This window comes from Passer domesticus, chromosome 7 (assembly GCF_036417665.1).
Source record: "Passer domesticus isolate bPasDom1 chromosome 7, bPasDom1.hap1, whole genome shotgun sequence".
Taxonomy (NCBI): Eukaryota; Metazoa; Chordata; class Aves; order Passeriformes; family Passeridae; genus Passer; species Passer domesticus.
In genome coordinates, this window is record NC_087480.1 from 54,194,239 (window position 1) to 54,207,664 (window position 13,426).

The 13,426-nt window shown below is 46.6% G+C and overlaps 1 protein-coding gene across 1 annotated transcript; it reads right to left on the reverse strand.

Moving 5' to 3' along the window:
• Positions 1 to 4,427: 4,427 nt before the first annotated feature.
• On the reverse strand, positions 4,428 to 13,171 carry ATPAF1 (ATP synthase mitochondrial F1 complex assembly factor 1). The gene is made up of 9 exons (XM_064428782.1): positions 12,874 to 13,171; positions 11,756 to 11,864; positions 11,162 to 11,212; positions 10,411 to 10,473; positions 9,727 to 9,777; positions 7,901 to 7,948; positions 6,916 to 7,011; positions 6,222 to 6,329; positions 4,428 to 5,329 (listed from the first exon to the last, which is right to left on the reverse strand). Exons 1-9 carry the CDS (start codon positions 13,104 to 13,106, stop codon positions 5,135 to 5,137), a joined length of 954 nt encoding a protein of 317 aa, XP_064284852.1. The 5' UTR covers positions 13,107 to 13,171; the 3' UTR covers positions 4,428 to 5,134.
• Between the last annotated feature and the right edge of the window lie 255 nt (positions 13,172 to 13,426).

The window sequence follows — 13,426 nt, forward strand, 5'->3', positions numbered from 1 at the left end:
TTGAGGCACGATGGTCAGAGGCAGTCTTTAAAAATAAATTCCTCCAGCAGCCTCCCGGACCAGCCAGCCACGAGGGAGCTCAGCCCAGCCCTGCAAGGCATTTACTTTACTTTCCTCCCCCTTTCTGTGAGGTTGGTTTGGGGCGGGTGCAATAGGAACTCTTTGGCACCTGCAGCAGCATCTTATCAGAAGTGAAGAAGACACTGCAGGGCCCATTGCAGGTCCTGACCCAGGTGACAGGAGAAGGACACACCAAGGACATGCAGGATTCATCTGTGCTCTGCATCCACTACAGCATGAGATGGCTGAGGTGTCTCACATCTGCAGAAAAGGTAAAACCTTGAGGTGAAGTGCCCTGCACAGCTCGAGGCAGGAGGGAAGCATAAGCTGTGAAATTCATCTGTCCAGCTGCTTCCCACCACCACAACCATCACCTCAGAGCTCAGCTCTGTGCCTGCATCCTCCCTGCACCTGCAGGCTGAGCCTTTTCCACATCAGCCTTGCCCTGCTCACGAGTGAATCTCTCACAGTCATTGCAGGTAGGTCCAATTAACACCCCTAAAATCAGGATCAAGCTCAAGCAATCCAGCAGACTCTTCCTGGTCACTGGCAAACCAGCCACATTCCTGACTCCAGCAGGTTCAGGCAAAGTCTTTCCTCATCCCCAGTGCTGGATGCTCATTACAGCCACCCCAAGTCCCAGCAAGAGCTGAGCAATGCTGCTGTCCTCCATCCTGGGGACCTGGGATGCAGGAAACAACAAAATGTCCTAGACCTTGTGAGCGGGAAGTGGAGGTCTGTGAAGCAGATGCAATTCCCAACAGCAAATGCCAAGCCAAGAGGAAACTTTCAACTGAAATCTCTGCAGAAAATGGGAAGAAATCCAAAAGTGAGGGGCCTTGGCCAAATAGCAAAGATCCCAAAAGCAACTCATAGCCAGGATTTACATCCAGGCAAGATGGAGCCAAAATACTTGGAGGGGAGATGGGGTCCTCCCACCCTCAGCAGTCTGGAGCCAAAAGAGAGGGGCCAGGAGAACAGCAGGAGGGCTGGAATTACATCAGCTGCAGCCCCACAAGTCCACAGGGGTGAGCAGCACCTCCTGCTCAGGGACTTCCCCCTCACGTGAGGTTTTGGAAACCTCAAAAGGCAGAGAGCCCTCGGTCCCAGAGCCACCCGGTATCCCAGCTGTGGGGAAGGGAAGCAGGAGTCACTTGGGAGAGAGGAAAAGCTCCGAGGGACAGCTTTGGGGAAGGAGGGATGCGTTATTGTGAAGAGGGCATTTGTCTGCCCTGGAGGAAGGAAGAGGGGACTGCTGGCCTCGCTCCCGAGGGCAGGTGCACGGCTGGATTTATCGGGGGAAGGAAGCAGGGACGGAAGCGAGCCCGGAGCACTGGGCGGCTCCATCGGAGCTAGGGGCAGGCACGGGAAGAGGCCCAGGGCAGCGAAGGGGCTTGGCAAGGCTTGTCAGGACACGGCTGCACTGGGGGCAGGGGGAGCCCCCTGCCAGCCCCCAGCAGTGCGCTGGGCTCTCACACAATGCACAGCACTTCATGGGCACTGCCACTTCAGCGTGCTCCCAGACAGGGCTGGAAGGCTGGGAATGCCTGTGCAGACCAGAAGATAAAGCAAAGGGAGCAGTGGGTTTGCTCTGGTTATTCCCAGAGGGGAACAGGACGTGTCCAGAAAACAGCTATGCAGTGTTGGGAACAGTCAGTTCCCCTGCTCTGCTCCACCACGTCCTGCACAAACTCAGAGACAGGGAGTGAGAGCTTCTTCAGCCGTGGAAGGCTTCTTCAGAGGGCACTGGAGTCTTGCCATTTTCTAAGGTACAGGGGAAAAAAGCCAGGTACAGATGAAAAAGCACTGGAGTCATCATTTTAAGGGAGGGTAAGATGTCATCCATCAATCTGCACTTCCTTGATTGCCCCGACTGCCACCTCCTCCCCTGGGAGCAGGACGGGCTCTGGGTTTATCTCCCCAGGGTGACAGGGCTGGATGGGCAAGCCAGAGGTTTGGGATGCTGGTAACAAAGAGCCTCTGCCTGCAAAACTTGCTCCTCCACTCCCAGCAGGAATTCCTGCCACATCCCTGGTCCTGGGCTCTCCTCCAGCGGGAGGCAGAACACAGCCAGCACTGAGGGGGCTCCTACAGCACCTTCCTGCAGGATGCTGCAGAGGCTGAATTTCACAGGGAGCCACTGGAAGTCTTGGGCTTCTCCTCCCTGAACATGCCCGTTTGATGGCTATTAAAACCAGACACATTCAGTTTGGGAAGGTGCTGGCCCAAAAAAGATTGGCAATCAGCAAAACATGCTGGGAAACTACTGCAGGATGTTTGCCCTCCCGAGGCAGCTCAGGTGGGATCTGGGACATAGGGCTAAACTCAGCACAGCCCAGCTCGTTATGGATCACACAGGAGCAGCCTGAGCATCCACATGGCTCTCAGCACACAACTCACAAAGTTCACAGAGCCGAGCAGACAGGCTCAGGCAAGCTGTGTGAGTGCCCAGAGCTCAGAATCAGGAGACAAACCTTCCCTCTAGTGGCTGGATGGCACACGAATCCCACAGCCACCTTCTCCCTCTGTCACCTCTCCCCATGGCAAGCCTAACAGCATTATTTTTCACCAGCCCTAAGGCTCAGCACAGCTCCTAAGGGCATCACATCTCACTAACTCCATGTGAGGTTTTAGTGGCTTAAAGCCGGTGCAGCTGCTGATTTGCACCAAGCCAGACAGCCCCGGGGGTCTGTGCCTGCTCTGCAGCTTGCAGTGCCCATCCATGCCCATGGTCAGCTCGTGCCATGGCAGCACAGTCCATGCACAAATGTGTCCCAGGCACTGGAGAAGCCACACAGCCACAAATCACCCTGGTTTCTGCACCGAGGGTGGTTCTTCAGCTGGGTTACTCCCCCTTGCAGCACTCATTCAGTGGGGCAGAGGATTAGATTCGGCTGGACCTTTTTACTATGGGTCTTCATCTGAACTTTAGGCTCATCACTGGCCATTTCTGCCTTTTTTAAAGTCCAAGAAGAGTTCTTAGAAAAAAAATCACATTATGGGTTTAGGAAAAAAACACCACTCAAAATTACAGGTAGATCACTACAGCCTTATACCTGAGAATTTGATCTTTTATGCTCAGAAAGAGGCTGAGGTGTAGATTTGGAAGCCTTAGATTTCACTCTCAGCGATGTTACATTACAGCTACATTAAAAATGAACGCAGCAACTTCGACTTTTTCAAAGCTGGCAGTGAATTATTAATCAAAACAGCCCTTCTATCACCTAAGGAAAAACGATAAATGGAGCGGGAACACCATAAACCAGAAGTAGAAATGCCTTTTAATAAAGGTGATTTGCTGTTCAGGTTATCACAGCCCTATCCATGCCTCCTCTGCAGACTTATCTGTACACAGTGAACAGAAACCAAAAGCCATGACCAGGGAGCAGGACCATCTCCTTTCAGCAAGGCCCCAAGAGAACATCTGCCTCTTCTAGAAACATCTGCAATTTCCTGAATGGACAGGAGTTCACACCCAACATCTAAGAGCTGGTGACACAATAGACCTCAACATAAAACTGCACTGTGTAGCTTTAGTGCTCAGCTGAAGTGTTCATGTCATAAAATCAGAGAATGGGCTGGGTTGGAAGGGACTTTCAAAGGCCATGTAGGGCAAAGAACAGAGAAAGTACAGAGTGACATTAGAGCAATGGGATCCTACAACTACACAGCAAAAAGATGCTGCAAGAAACCTTCATTACTCATCACAGCTTCAGGTTGTGGGTAATGAAGAAAATTTATACCAGCCACACCCTCCAACAGAGAGACAAAGTGCAGGTCCTTCTTTCCCCCCAAAATGCTTGCCAGCTCCAGCAGGTTGACAAGGTGCAACGTGGCCCAGAGCTAATTCGTGCTAAGGATGAGTTGTGCTGGGGGTCTGATGGAGACATGGGAAGTGTTTCAGAGGGGCTCCTGGAAGCTCCTGGCTGTCCTGTGTCCCCCTGTGCAGTGGTGGCAGTGCTGGTAGCCCCCACAGGCTGCACATCACACTGCTGCAGTGTCCTTGGCTGTGGATGTGCTGCCTCTGAGCTTCACAAAGAAGCTCAAAGCATCAGTTTTGGGATTCTTTTGCTGGGGGCAGGTTTAAAACCCCCAACCTGCTGCAGCCTGTAAAGCCAGGCTCTTACCAACACTGCTGTGTTAAAGCAGCTCTGCATGTCAACACCAAGACATTTTTTTCACTTGACAAACAAGAAGCTGGCCAGTGACTCTCTCTGTCACTATGCCAGTCCATCTTTCTTTTATTACAGATAGTGCCTTTCCTGAAGTGGGAACAAGAGTTATTTTTTGTTCCTTCAAATGCCATTTGTGAGTTGGCTGACTAGATGCCAGCCTGAGAAAAAATAATTCTGTAAAACAGGCAATGATTCCTCTACACTGTTAAAAATATACTAAAAACATAAAACCATGTTCATACTGCTCAAAAACAACATCTCAAATACAGAAACATCACAACAGGATACAATTAATAAATCAATTAAGAAGCAGAAAATTCCCAGAACAAATCTAGTGACTCTGTTTTTTTAATCCTGAGAAAAGCTCAGACCACAATACACATCTGTGTAAGAAACTTCACAAAGAAACAAAGAGGTGTCTGTCTTAGGCCATTGCTCCTATTCTTTCTTCTTGATGGACAAGCCTGTATGAATTCCACACAGATTAAAAAGCACTGAACCATGCAATTATAATGGTGGAGGGCATTTAAAATGCTTTTACTGAGAAGAAACATTGGTTGTCATCTCCTTCCTGATGTCAGTACAGCCCGTTACATAGCTCCCCTTTTGTCACTTTATTTCAGATTTCCACAATCCAGCAGGCAGCAGGAAGTTACAAGACTGGGGAAATGGCTCTTTCTGATGAAGTTACACTGAAGTACTGGGCTCCATTTTTTAGCAATTAGTTATTGTTGTTCAAATGGCCCAAGTCCTCATCTTGCATCAGTGCCAGACAGGCTTGACTGTCACTCTCCCAGGATGTCTGCAGACTCCTTCTGTAGCCAAATCCAAGCTGTAAAACTGGACCACCCCTCCTAGGACCCCCTGCTTCTGCTGGCTCCTTCACCACAGGCCAGGCTCTATGACTTGTCAGAAGCCTGCCCTGGTCTCAGTTCTCTTCCAAGCCCACTTTGCTCAAGCTCTGCTATGACAGACATGTATTTGAATTCACTGGATCTGTGGTTGAAGGTCTCCACTAGCCCGTAGGTCTCGGAGCGATCGGTGGCGTAGAACAGCTGCACCTGGCTGGCCAAGCACTGGGCATCATGGACCACCTGGAGGGGGAACAGAGCTGTCACCATCGGGGGGGCTGTGCCAGTGTCCCATGGAAGAGAAATGCCACACTCCTTACCATGTGGCTCAATTCCAAGTCACCTTAGTTCAGCAAATCCCGTAACAATCCACCTCCCTGTGGCTCCTGACCTACTTAAACACTCCAGCACCGTGTGTTTTAGCAACTCTCCTGCTGTGCATCTGCCTCAGAGGTCAAGCGTGGCTTTTGTCATCCCTGCCCACTCCAAGAGGCACCAAGTCCTCATTTTTCCCTCCTTACAGCTGACCTACTTGCAAAATTGATTGTTTGCTCTGAGATCCAACAGGGAAAAAGAAAAGCATTACCAGTTACTGCATTCATTGTTTCAGAAGGGGTGTCAGGAGGTCAGCTAGAGGAGGGCCTTTCTAATGATTCTGTTCCACCACTGCAGTGCCCAGTGCCACCAGTCCAGGCACTGGTACAGTGATGCCAACAATGGTGTGCCCACACAGAGGGAAAGAGCACAGGTGTGCACAAACTGAACACACAGCTCTGGAGTCTCCTGCTTTGACAAGCAGGATTAAGCTTCAAACACTGCTTTAACTTGTTTGCAGGTAGCAACAGCTTTCATTTAAATTTGCTTCTGTTAGAAGGGAAAACAGCTTTGTTCTTTTACAACTATCACCTGTAATACCCAAATTTAAAAAAAAGCATGCATGAACTGAAATCACCAAAGACTGGGGATTCCCTTGTGGCTTTCCCTAGCCTTAAGTACATTAGTTTAAAAAAAGAGAGTGGGATCATTCTTTGGCAAAGGGTCTTTGAAAGGCTTCATTGTAATTGAATTTTAATTCAAGACTGTAGGAGGAGTTGCAACATAAAATGAAGGAAGCCAATGAGCAGACTTCTCTTACCAAGAACTTGGAGTCCATTTCTGCTGTCATTAGTACTATCCCTTTCTCCTTCTGCAGATCAGGATAATGGTACAAGACCAACTGGCTTGGAGCAGTTTCACCCTGGGTCTGAAGGAGAGAAAGAAATCTGTCAGTATCCCATAAAAACCTTCACTCCACTGCAGATTTGGGTGCTTGATTACAAAACTTTGAGCATTAACTGCCACAGAGGCAGTTCCCAGGGCTTAAGGGTCAGCTCTAATTAGAAGTTCATTATTCTTGGTATTTACAGAAAACAGGGGGTTTGCAGAATTAAGATGTTTTTTAACTTGACTAAAGACTATTTTGCATTTAAAAGAACCCACAATTTTTAGGAAGATATTTAATCTTACAGCATCTACTGCTCTTTTAAGTAGCTTGCACAAATGGTTTTAAAAAGCTTGGCTCTTGTTCATGTTTTGAGTCTACTGAATTTCTACCTCATTATCCTCTACACTACAGAGACACTTAATACCCATAACTTTACTAATTTACCTGTAACAAAGGTACAATTAAACCATAATTAATAATAGCTATTGTAATGAGAATTCTTTTCAAGTTAAGCCAGACAACCTGTTGGCTAAACTACTTAGTAAATACCATATATTGCAATATGCTGATAATATCTATTTCAGGATCATAAGTAAATTTTGAATTTTTCATCTCAAACACTTACCTGAACATTTATCAGGGAAGTGAAGTGTAATTCTGTTCCAGACCACTGCCCCACAAAGAACTCATAGCCTTCTTTTCTTGGCAGTGCATACAGGAACTGCAGAGAAATGATTAAAAAAAAACCAAACCAATTTTCCTTTACATAGAACAAAATGATGCCTGTGTCACACTGGCCTCCAGCATTAATGCTTTAGTGAGAGAACCACAACAGAAAAAAGAGTTTCTTTGCCCCACCACAAGTGACAGGACAGCAAGAATCAGACTTTGAAGCACACAATAAAGCAGAATCACCCTATCAGTATTAATTCATTAGTAAATATCTTGACAAATACTTTTGTCAGTATTTTGAGACATAAAAAGGAAAGTGGAGAACATTCAGACTCTGACCTTTTTGTTCTCACCTAGAAAACTAACAGCAGCAATGGTCAAATATAAAGTAAGGAGCAGAGTATTTAATCCTGTCATTTTATCAGCTGCACCAGACCAGGCAGCAGGCATCTCCTCTCTAGACATTTACAGCCCATCCAGCTCCACAGGCTACAGACTTGCTCGTTTTCCCCCACCAAGGGAAGGACAACACAGGAGCAGAAAATCTTGCAGGATACCTGACTCAGTGCCAGTGCAGTGTACAGAAATGCACTTGAGGCTATAAATAACTTCCCAATCTCAAAGTAGCTCAGGAAGCCAGATACATTTGATCTTGCTCTTGGCAAGTGAAGTAGGTAGGACTATTCCATCAAGCCAGTAAAGCCTCCATTCCCTGGGAGATCCTGTGCTGCTGCTCTCTCAACCCTCCATCTCTTCTATCTAGATCAAACTATTTCATACATATGAATAGGCACTGAGCAGCAGGACAAGTGTCTGAACACCTGGATTTTACTAATCAGGCTGATACAATGGGTATGAACACAGGAGGGTCAGAAGTCAATGGGCCAGGCTCTGAAGAGAAGCACTGCAGCTCTACAAGCACACACTGCTGTACGTACCGATGGACACGTCTGGGCTCTCTTCCACATCACATCAAACTTGTCTGCCTTTGGGGAAGGAGAAAGAGAAGTTCAATTTTCATAACACAAATGTGGATGCAGAGCTGTTCACAATCACCTCATTAACCTTCAGTACAGCTTCCATCTGGAGAGGTCCCACTGTGGGGACAGATGGCAACGAGTGCCTGGAAAGCTGCATTTAGTTCTTATTTACCTAAAAGTCATCAGCATCCTGTTTTAACAAGGCTGTCTCTAAGAAGCAGCAGCAAAATCCTTGGATCCAGAGCTTCATGCCTTGGATGTGGGGCCCCAAGCCTGAAGCTTACATCCTCTTTCAGTAATTGCTCCACTGCATCATGCAGTGTCAACAGCTGAGCGAGACAACACATCCCTGGCTCCAAACTGTGGATTTACATCATTGTCATCTGTTCTCAGTATAAAAATGCAGCCCATCTATACACTCAATAACACACTTATTGCTTAGGTTTAACTTAAAACTACAACCCTATTTCAGCCCTGATGAAACCTGGCAATTTCATTCATGTGTCCTCTGTGTTTCCCCAAATCTTTTGCCTAATTTTTTTTTTTTGCTTCCCAGCACTATATTAATATCTGCTCTTAGGTGTTCAGGAAAGAAAACATATGCCATTCATCAAGAAGAAATTCCTTCATGTGTACTTTTGAGCATGGAAGAATTATGCAAGGCCTTTCAGCCAACAAAAAGCTTCTGGCAAAAGACAAAGGGGATTTTTTCCCCTCGATGACACCATGAACTGCTTCCTAATGTGCCTGGGGTCTGGTTTGCATTGAAGTCTTAAAAATCTTCCAAGACTCCTCCTAAAACAGTGCACCAAAGCACACTGCCAGCCCCACTAAAGACCTACATTTTAACTGGAGTCCCTGGCTTTGGCCCTCTGCTACAGTAAAAGTGCAAATCAAACTATTTTCATAACATCCACATGTTGGGAAAACTGAAACATGAGGCTGACTTCAAATCCCACACTTCCACTTTCAGAGCATTCAGCACATCACACATCTAGAACACTGCCTCCCACTGAGTTCAGCTGTAACAGAAAGGGCCAAACACAATTAAAAATCAGACCCCAGATCTAAATGAGGTTTCAAGAACTCAAGGAACACACAGTTGTGAAAAGACAGATTTAAGAGATCACAATCACGGAATGACCCTGAAGAAAAGACTAAAGAGAAATCCCCAAAGTGAAGAAAGTCTCCTTCAGCCTAATGCACACTGAGAACAATTAACATCTGGAAAAGTTATCAGGAGTAAGAAATATGATCTTATCTCAGGAAACACCCTGCAATCTCAAGAAAGACAGTGCCGCCAATAATTGTAAATATATGAAAGTAAGTCCTAAGGGGTCAGCCACATGCAAGTTACCAGCCAAGTGCTCTTGGACTGCCACATTAACCTTGAGGCAGCTGCCTGTGCTGCGGGGAAGAGGGCAAAGAAACAAGCAACTCTGACAAAAATAACTAAAAATGCAAATGCTACTTAATAAACACTAGGGCCTTGCAAAAAGTGTTGGAGGCTTGTATTAAAATAAGCCTGTAAGTTCCAGCCAGGTGTGCAGAAAAAGGTCCTTGATTTATTGAGACTCCTCTGAGTGAGGAAAAAAAAGGGTATGCATTTCTGAAAACAAAAGCCTTTGTTTGGGACAATAAAATCACTCAGCCCAGAAATTATGTTTGTTCTTGAAACCTCACTTTCCTTTAGTGACTGCTTTTAAAAGCAGCAGAATCTCAGTTGGAAAGGAAAGCTTTGCATGCTGGCTTTTCAAGTGCAGAACTATAGAAGAACTACTTACAGGAATAACAGCATAAACTGTGTCTTTCGCAGAAAAATACTGATTCCAAATCTGCAGGAAACAAAGATGAGATACAGTTAAAGTCTGAGATACAGTTAAAGCATTTAGCAGTAATGTCAGATGCTTTAAAACATCAACTAACCTTTGTAAGCACTTTGGGGAGTAATTTTTCAATCAAGCCTGACTGACTTTCCTGCTAATGCAACACACTTCTGCAAAGGTTCCAGATGTACCAAAGGAGAGATTCCAACCAGGTAACAGAAATCAACAGTGGGCTCAGAGGTAGCTCAGTACTTATTAACCATCAGAAGTGCTTCTCACATCTTTCCCAACCACACTAATGACTTTTGGTTGAGTCTTTTGGTGGTGGTGTTTTTTTTAATAAAGAACATCCAAAACATTTTCAACAGAGGACAAGTCTTTGCATGATGCTTCTCTGTTTTCTTCACCACAGCAGGCTGGCAATACCCAGAGCACCTGCACCTCTTAGCACATCCTAGGAGGACTTACCTAGATGGAGAAAACTTTATCTTCTCCTATGGATACCCATGTGAATATGCTTCTTGTAAATATACATCCACAGCTGTATTTTATTCTTCAGTCTAAGTAAAATTTCCATCCTTACACATAGATTACTATTAAGCACAGATGTGAAGCAAACTTTATTCCATTTAAATCCATCACCTGTGTTATCTCCTCTGCTGATTTTTCTTTCACCATCTCAACATTAAGAATTGAATCAAGTGTCTGCAAGAGAAAGCATTAAAGAATCTGGCATGATGGCAGTTCTCTGACCTTGTAAGAATCCAAATGAATGCATGCAATTACAGAGAACAAAATCAACCTAGAGGAACCCTATTCAATTTATAGTGTTACTTAGTCCCTCTAATTGCCAAATAAAATACAGCAGCAACACACTGAGAAGTGGATTCCCACACTGAGGCAGAATAGATTCTTTCAGGACACAGCACATGCTTTGCTCTCTGCTGAAGCTGCAAGAGGAGCTGCAGCCTTTTGCCTTCAGCCATCTCAAAGACATGCTCTTTGGCAGATTTATACTGAAGACTCACCAAAATAAAATAATGTGAAATAGAATTCTCTTGTCCCTGGGCTGGCTGATCACTGCCAATGTATTTCCATGCTGTAAAAGGAGCTCAACCCTTTCCATTTAATGTTCAGAACAGATGCCCTGATTGGAAGGAATTTCCAGGGTGTCACAGAAAAAGGACAGGGCAATAAAAACCCAGAGTGCCAGGAGTTTTAAGGTTGAATAGGATCCCAACAGTAAACCTAGCTCTTACACTCAAATGCAGCATAAGGAACACCAGGTTTATATCAAAGTGCTCTTGACTGAAACTGGCTGTGGCAACACAAATTAATCCACACCCTTGCATTGCCACTGTCCCCTCCTCTCACCTGGGTTCATTTCTCTCACCTTATCCTTTGTGAATCCTCCCTTTGATGTCTTGCTGCCCAAGCCTTCTGCCTGCAAGAAAATATTCTTCTTTAGTTTTACAGCTAATACCATTGATTTGCCTTCCCTGCCACACATAACCAGCCTGCTGACAAAAACTCCTGAGTGGGAGCTCAAGATACTTAAGATCACTGCAGTGTATTTTTAACAAAATAAGTGATTGATTAGGTGAAATAAATAAGATTAGTAATCTAATGTGAATTATGAATTTCAAGGCTGCAAAGGATTAGTCACAAGGAAACTATTATGCATTTTGGATCCAATATAATTGAACAGTTTTCTTGCTTTCACTGAAAAAATGATAAATGCAGGATTGTGTCACTCTTCTGGCCAAACTAATCTGGAACTAATTAAACTTAAACAAGGTTTCAAGCAGGGAATTCACAGTCTAAAAAATAATACAGAGGAGCAGAGAACAATGCTTTTAGGCATCACACAGTGACATTTCAGACCTCCTACTGATAGGGATACATCCAGTTTGTAGCATTACACTGATCCCACAAAAATAACATCAGAGCTTCAACGTATGTGATTTACAAAGAAAACTGGCCTTGCCTTTTCCTCCATGCATCTGATAAACTCTCCTTGTTTGGAATGTCCCACAGGCTGCTTTTTCACTTCACTTCTTTTTTCCATACGGGATTCAAACACATCTGGATTGGACCTGAATTGGAACAGGGACTGTTATCAGAACAACAGAGCAATAGAACAGCTCGAGTTGGAAGGGACCCACAAGGATCACCCAAGTTCTCCTCCCTGCTCCTTGTCCAACTGGACATAAATTCATATAACTAAAACATTCCAATTTGCTTTTAAATAATCTTAAGTTTTTAATTATGACAATAAACAGGAAAAATCAATGCACAGTTAAGAAACTGTGAAAGCTGTTGCACAGTATCTCCTGTGACCCAAGGCTTTGGATTTGTTTTTGGCACTGCATTCCAACAAGACCAGGCTGGATGGGGCTCTGCAACCTGTCCTAGTGGAAGCTGTCCCTGCCCATGGCAGGAGCGTTGGAAGTGGTTGATCTCTAAGGTGCTTTCCAACCCAAGCCATTTCATGGTTCTGTAAGTGAGTCTGTGAAGCCTTCTGCTTCATTGATTTATAATGCTAAGTAAGGTAATCCATCTTTATCAGAATAACTCAAAACCATGATTCCTCTATGGGCTGTTCTCATTGTGGCCTTGCCAGCAGATGGACTTACACCTAATATAAGATTCAACTTCTGCCTACTCATTTTCTGTTCAAATCCTCCTTTATAATAAGACAGAAGACCATAAATTGGAATATTCTTTGCCTGCTCCAAAGGTTTCCAAAACTGGAGTACTCTTTGCCTGTTCCAAAGGTTTACAAAGGTAGAGAGCATTGCTGGGTGATTAACATCCTTTGGCCTTTTAAATGTTTACTATGATACTGATTCATGTTCTTACCTTAAAATTTTAATTTAATCTTCGCAGAACTATCTCTCATCAAGCTGAGCACGCTGGGAGACGATCCTCACTGACCTGGCGCCAACTACACGTGAATTTCAAGGCAACTGGCCTAAACTAATCGAGTTTCTCAAGAGGGCGAGAAGCTAAAATAGGAGGACATCCCTCCTTCAGCAAAGCGCTCCCCAGACCCGCCCGTTCCGCGAAACCGGGCCCGGTGCCGCCGCCTCCCTCAGGGCCCACCTCCGCAGCTCCTGGATCTTGTGCCGGTACTTCCCGTAGAAGGGGTTCTCCTCCAGCGCCGCCTCTCCCGATCCCGCTGCCGCTCCCGATCCCGCTGCCGGCCCCAGCACCCCCCGTGCCGGCCGTGCCAGCACCTCCCGTGCCGGCGGTGCCAGCAGCCCGAGCGGCCGGAGCGCGGCACGGCTCCGCAGGGCCGCCCCCAGGCCCCAGCCCTGGCACAGCGGGCCCGCCATGGCTCCGCTCCGCTCAGCCCGCCCCGCGCTCCGCCCTCCGCTCCGCTCCCCTCAGCCCGCTCCACCCTCCGCCCCGCTCCCCTCAGCCCGCTCCGCTCCCCTCAGCTCGCTCCGCCCTCCGCTCCGCTCTCCCCTCAGCCCGCTCCGCCCTCCTCAGCCCGCTCCGCTCCCCTCAGCTCGCTCCGCCCTCCGCTCCGCTCTCCCCTCAGCCCGCTCCGCCCTCCTCAGCCCGCTCCGCCCTCCACTCTCCACGGCCCGCCCCGCGCTCCGCTCCGCTCCCCTCAGCCCGCCCCACGCTCTGCCCGCCGCCCTCCGCTCCG

What these genes read in the sequence shown, in the direction of transcription:
- ATPAF1 (XM_064428782.1), bottom strand. Translation starts at nt 13,106, where the DNA reads ATGGCGGGCCCGCTGTGCCAGGGCTGGGGCCTGGGGGCGGCCCTGCGG. An exon ending in TCAGATGCATGGAGGAAAAG is followed by an intron (nt 11,213 to 11,755) that starts GCAAGGCCAGTT and finishes ATTTTCTTGCAG; the next exon opens with GCAGAAGGCTTGGGCAGCAA. An exon ending in CTTCCCTGATAAATGTTCAG is followed by an intron (nt 6,330 to 6,915) that starts GTAAGTGTTTGA and finishes TCTCTCCTTCAG; the next exon opens with ACCCAGGGTGAAACTGCTCC.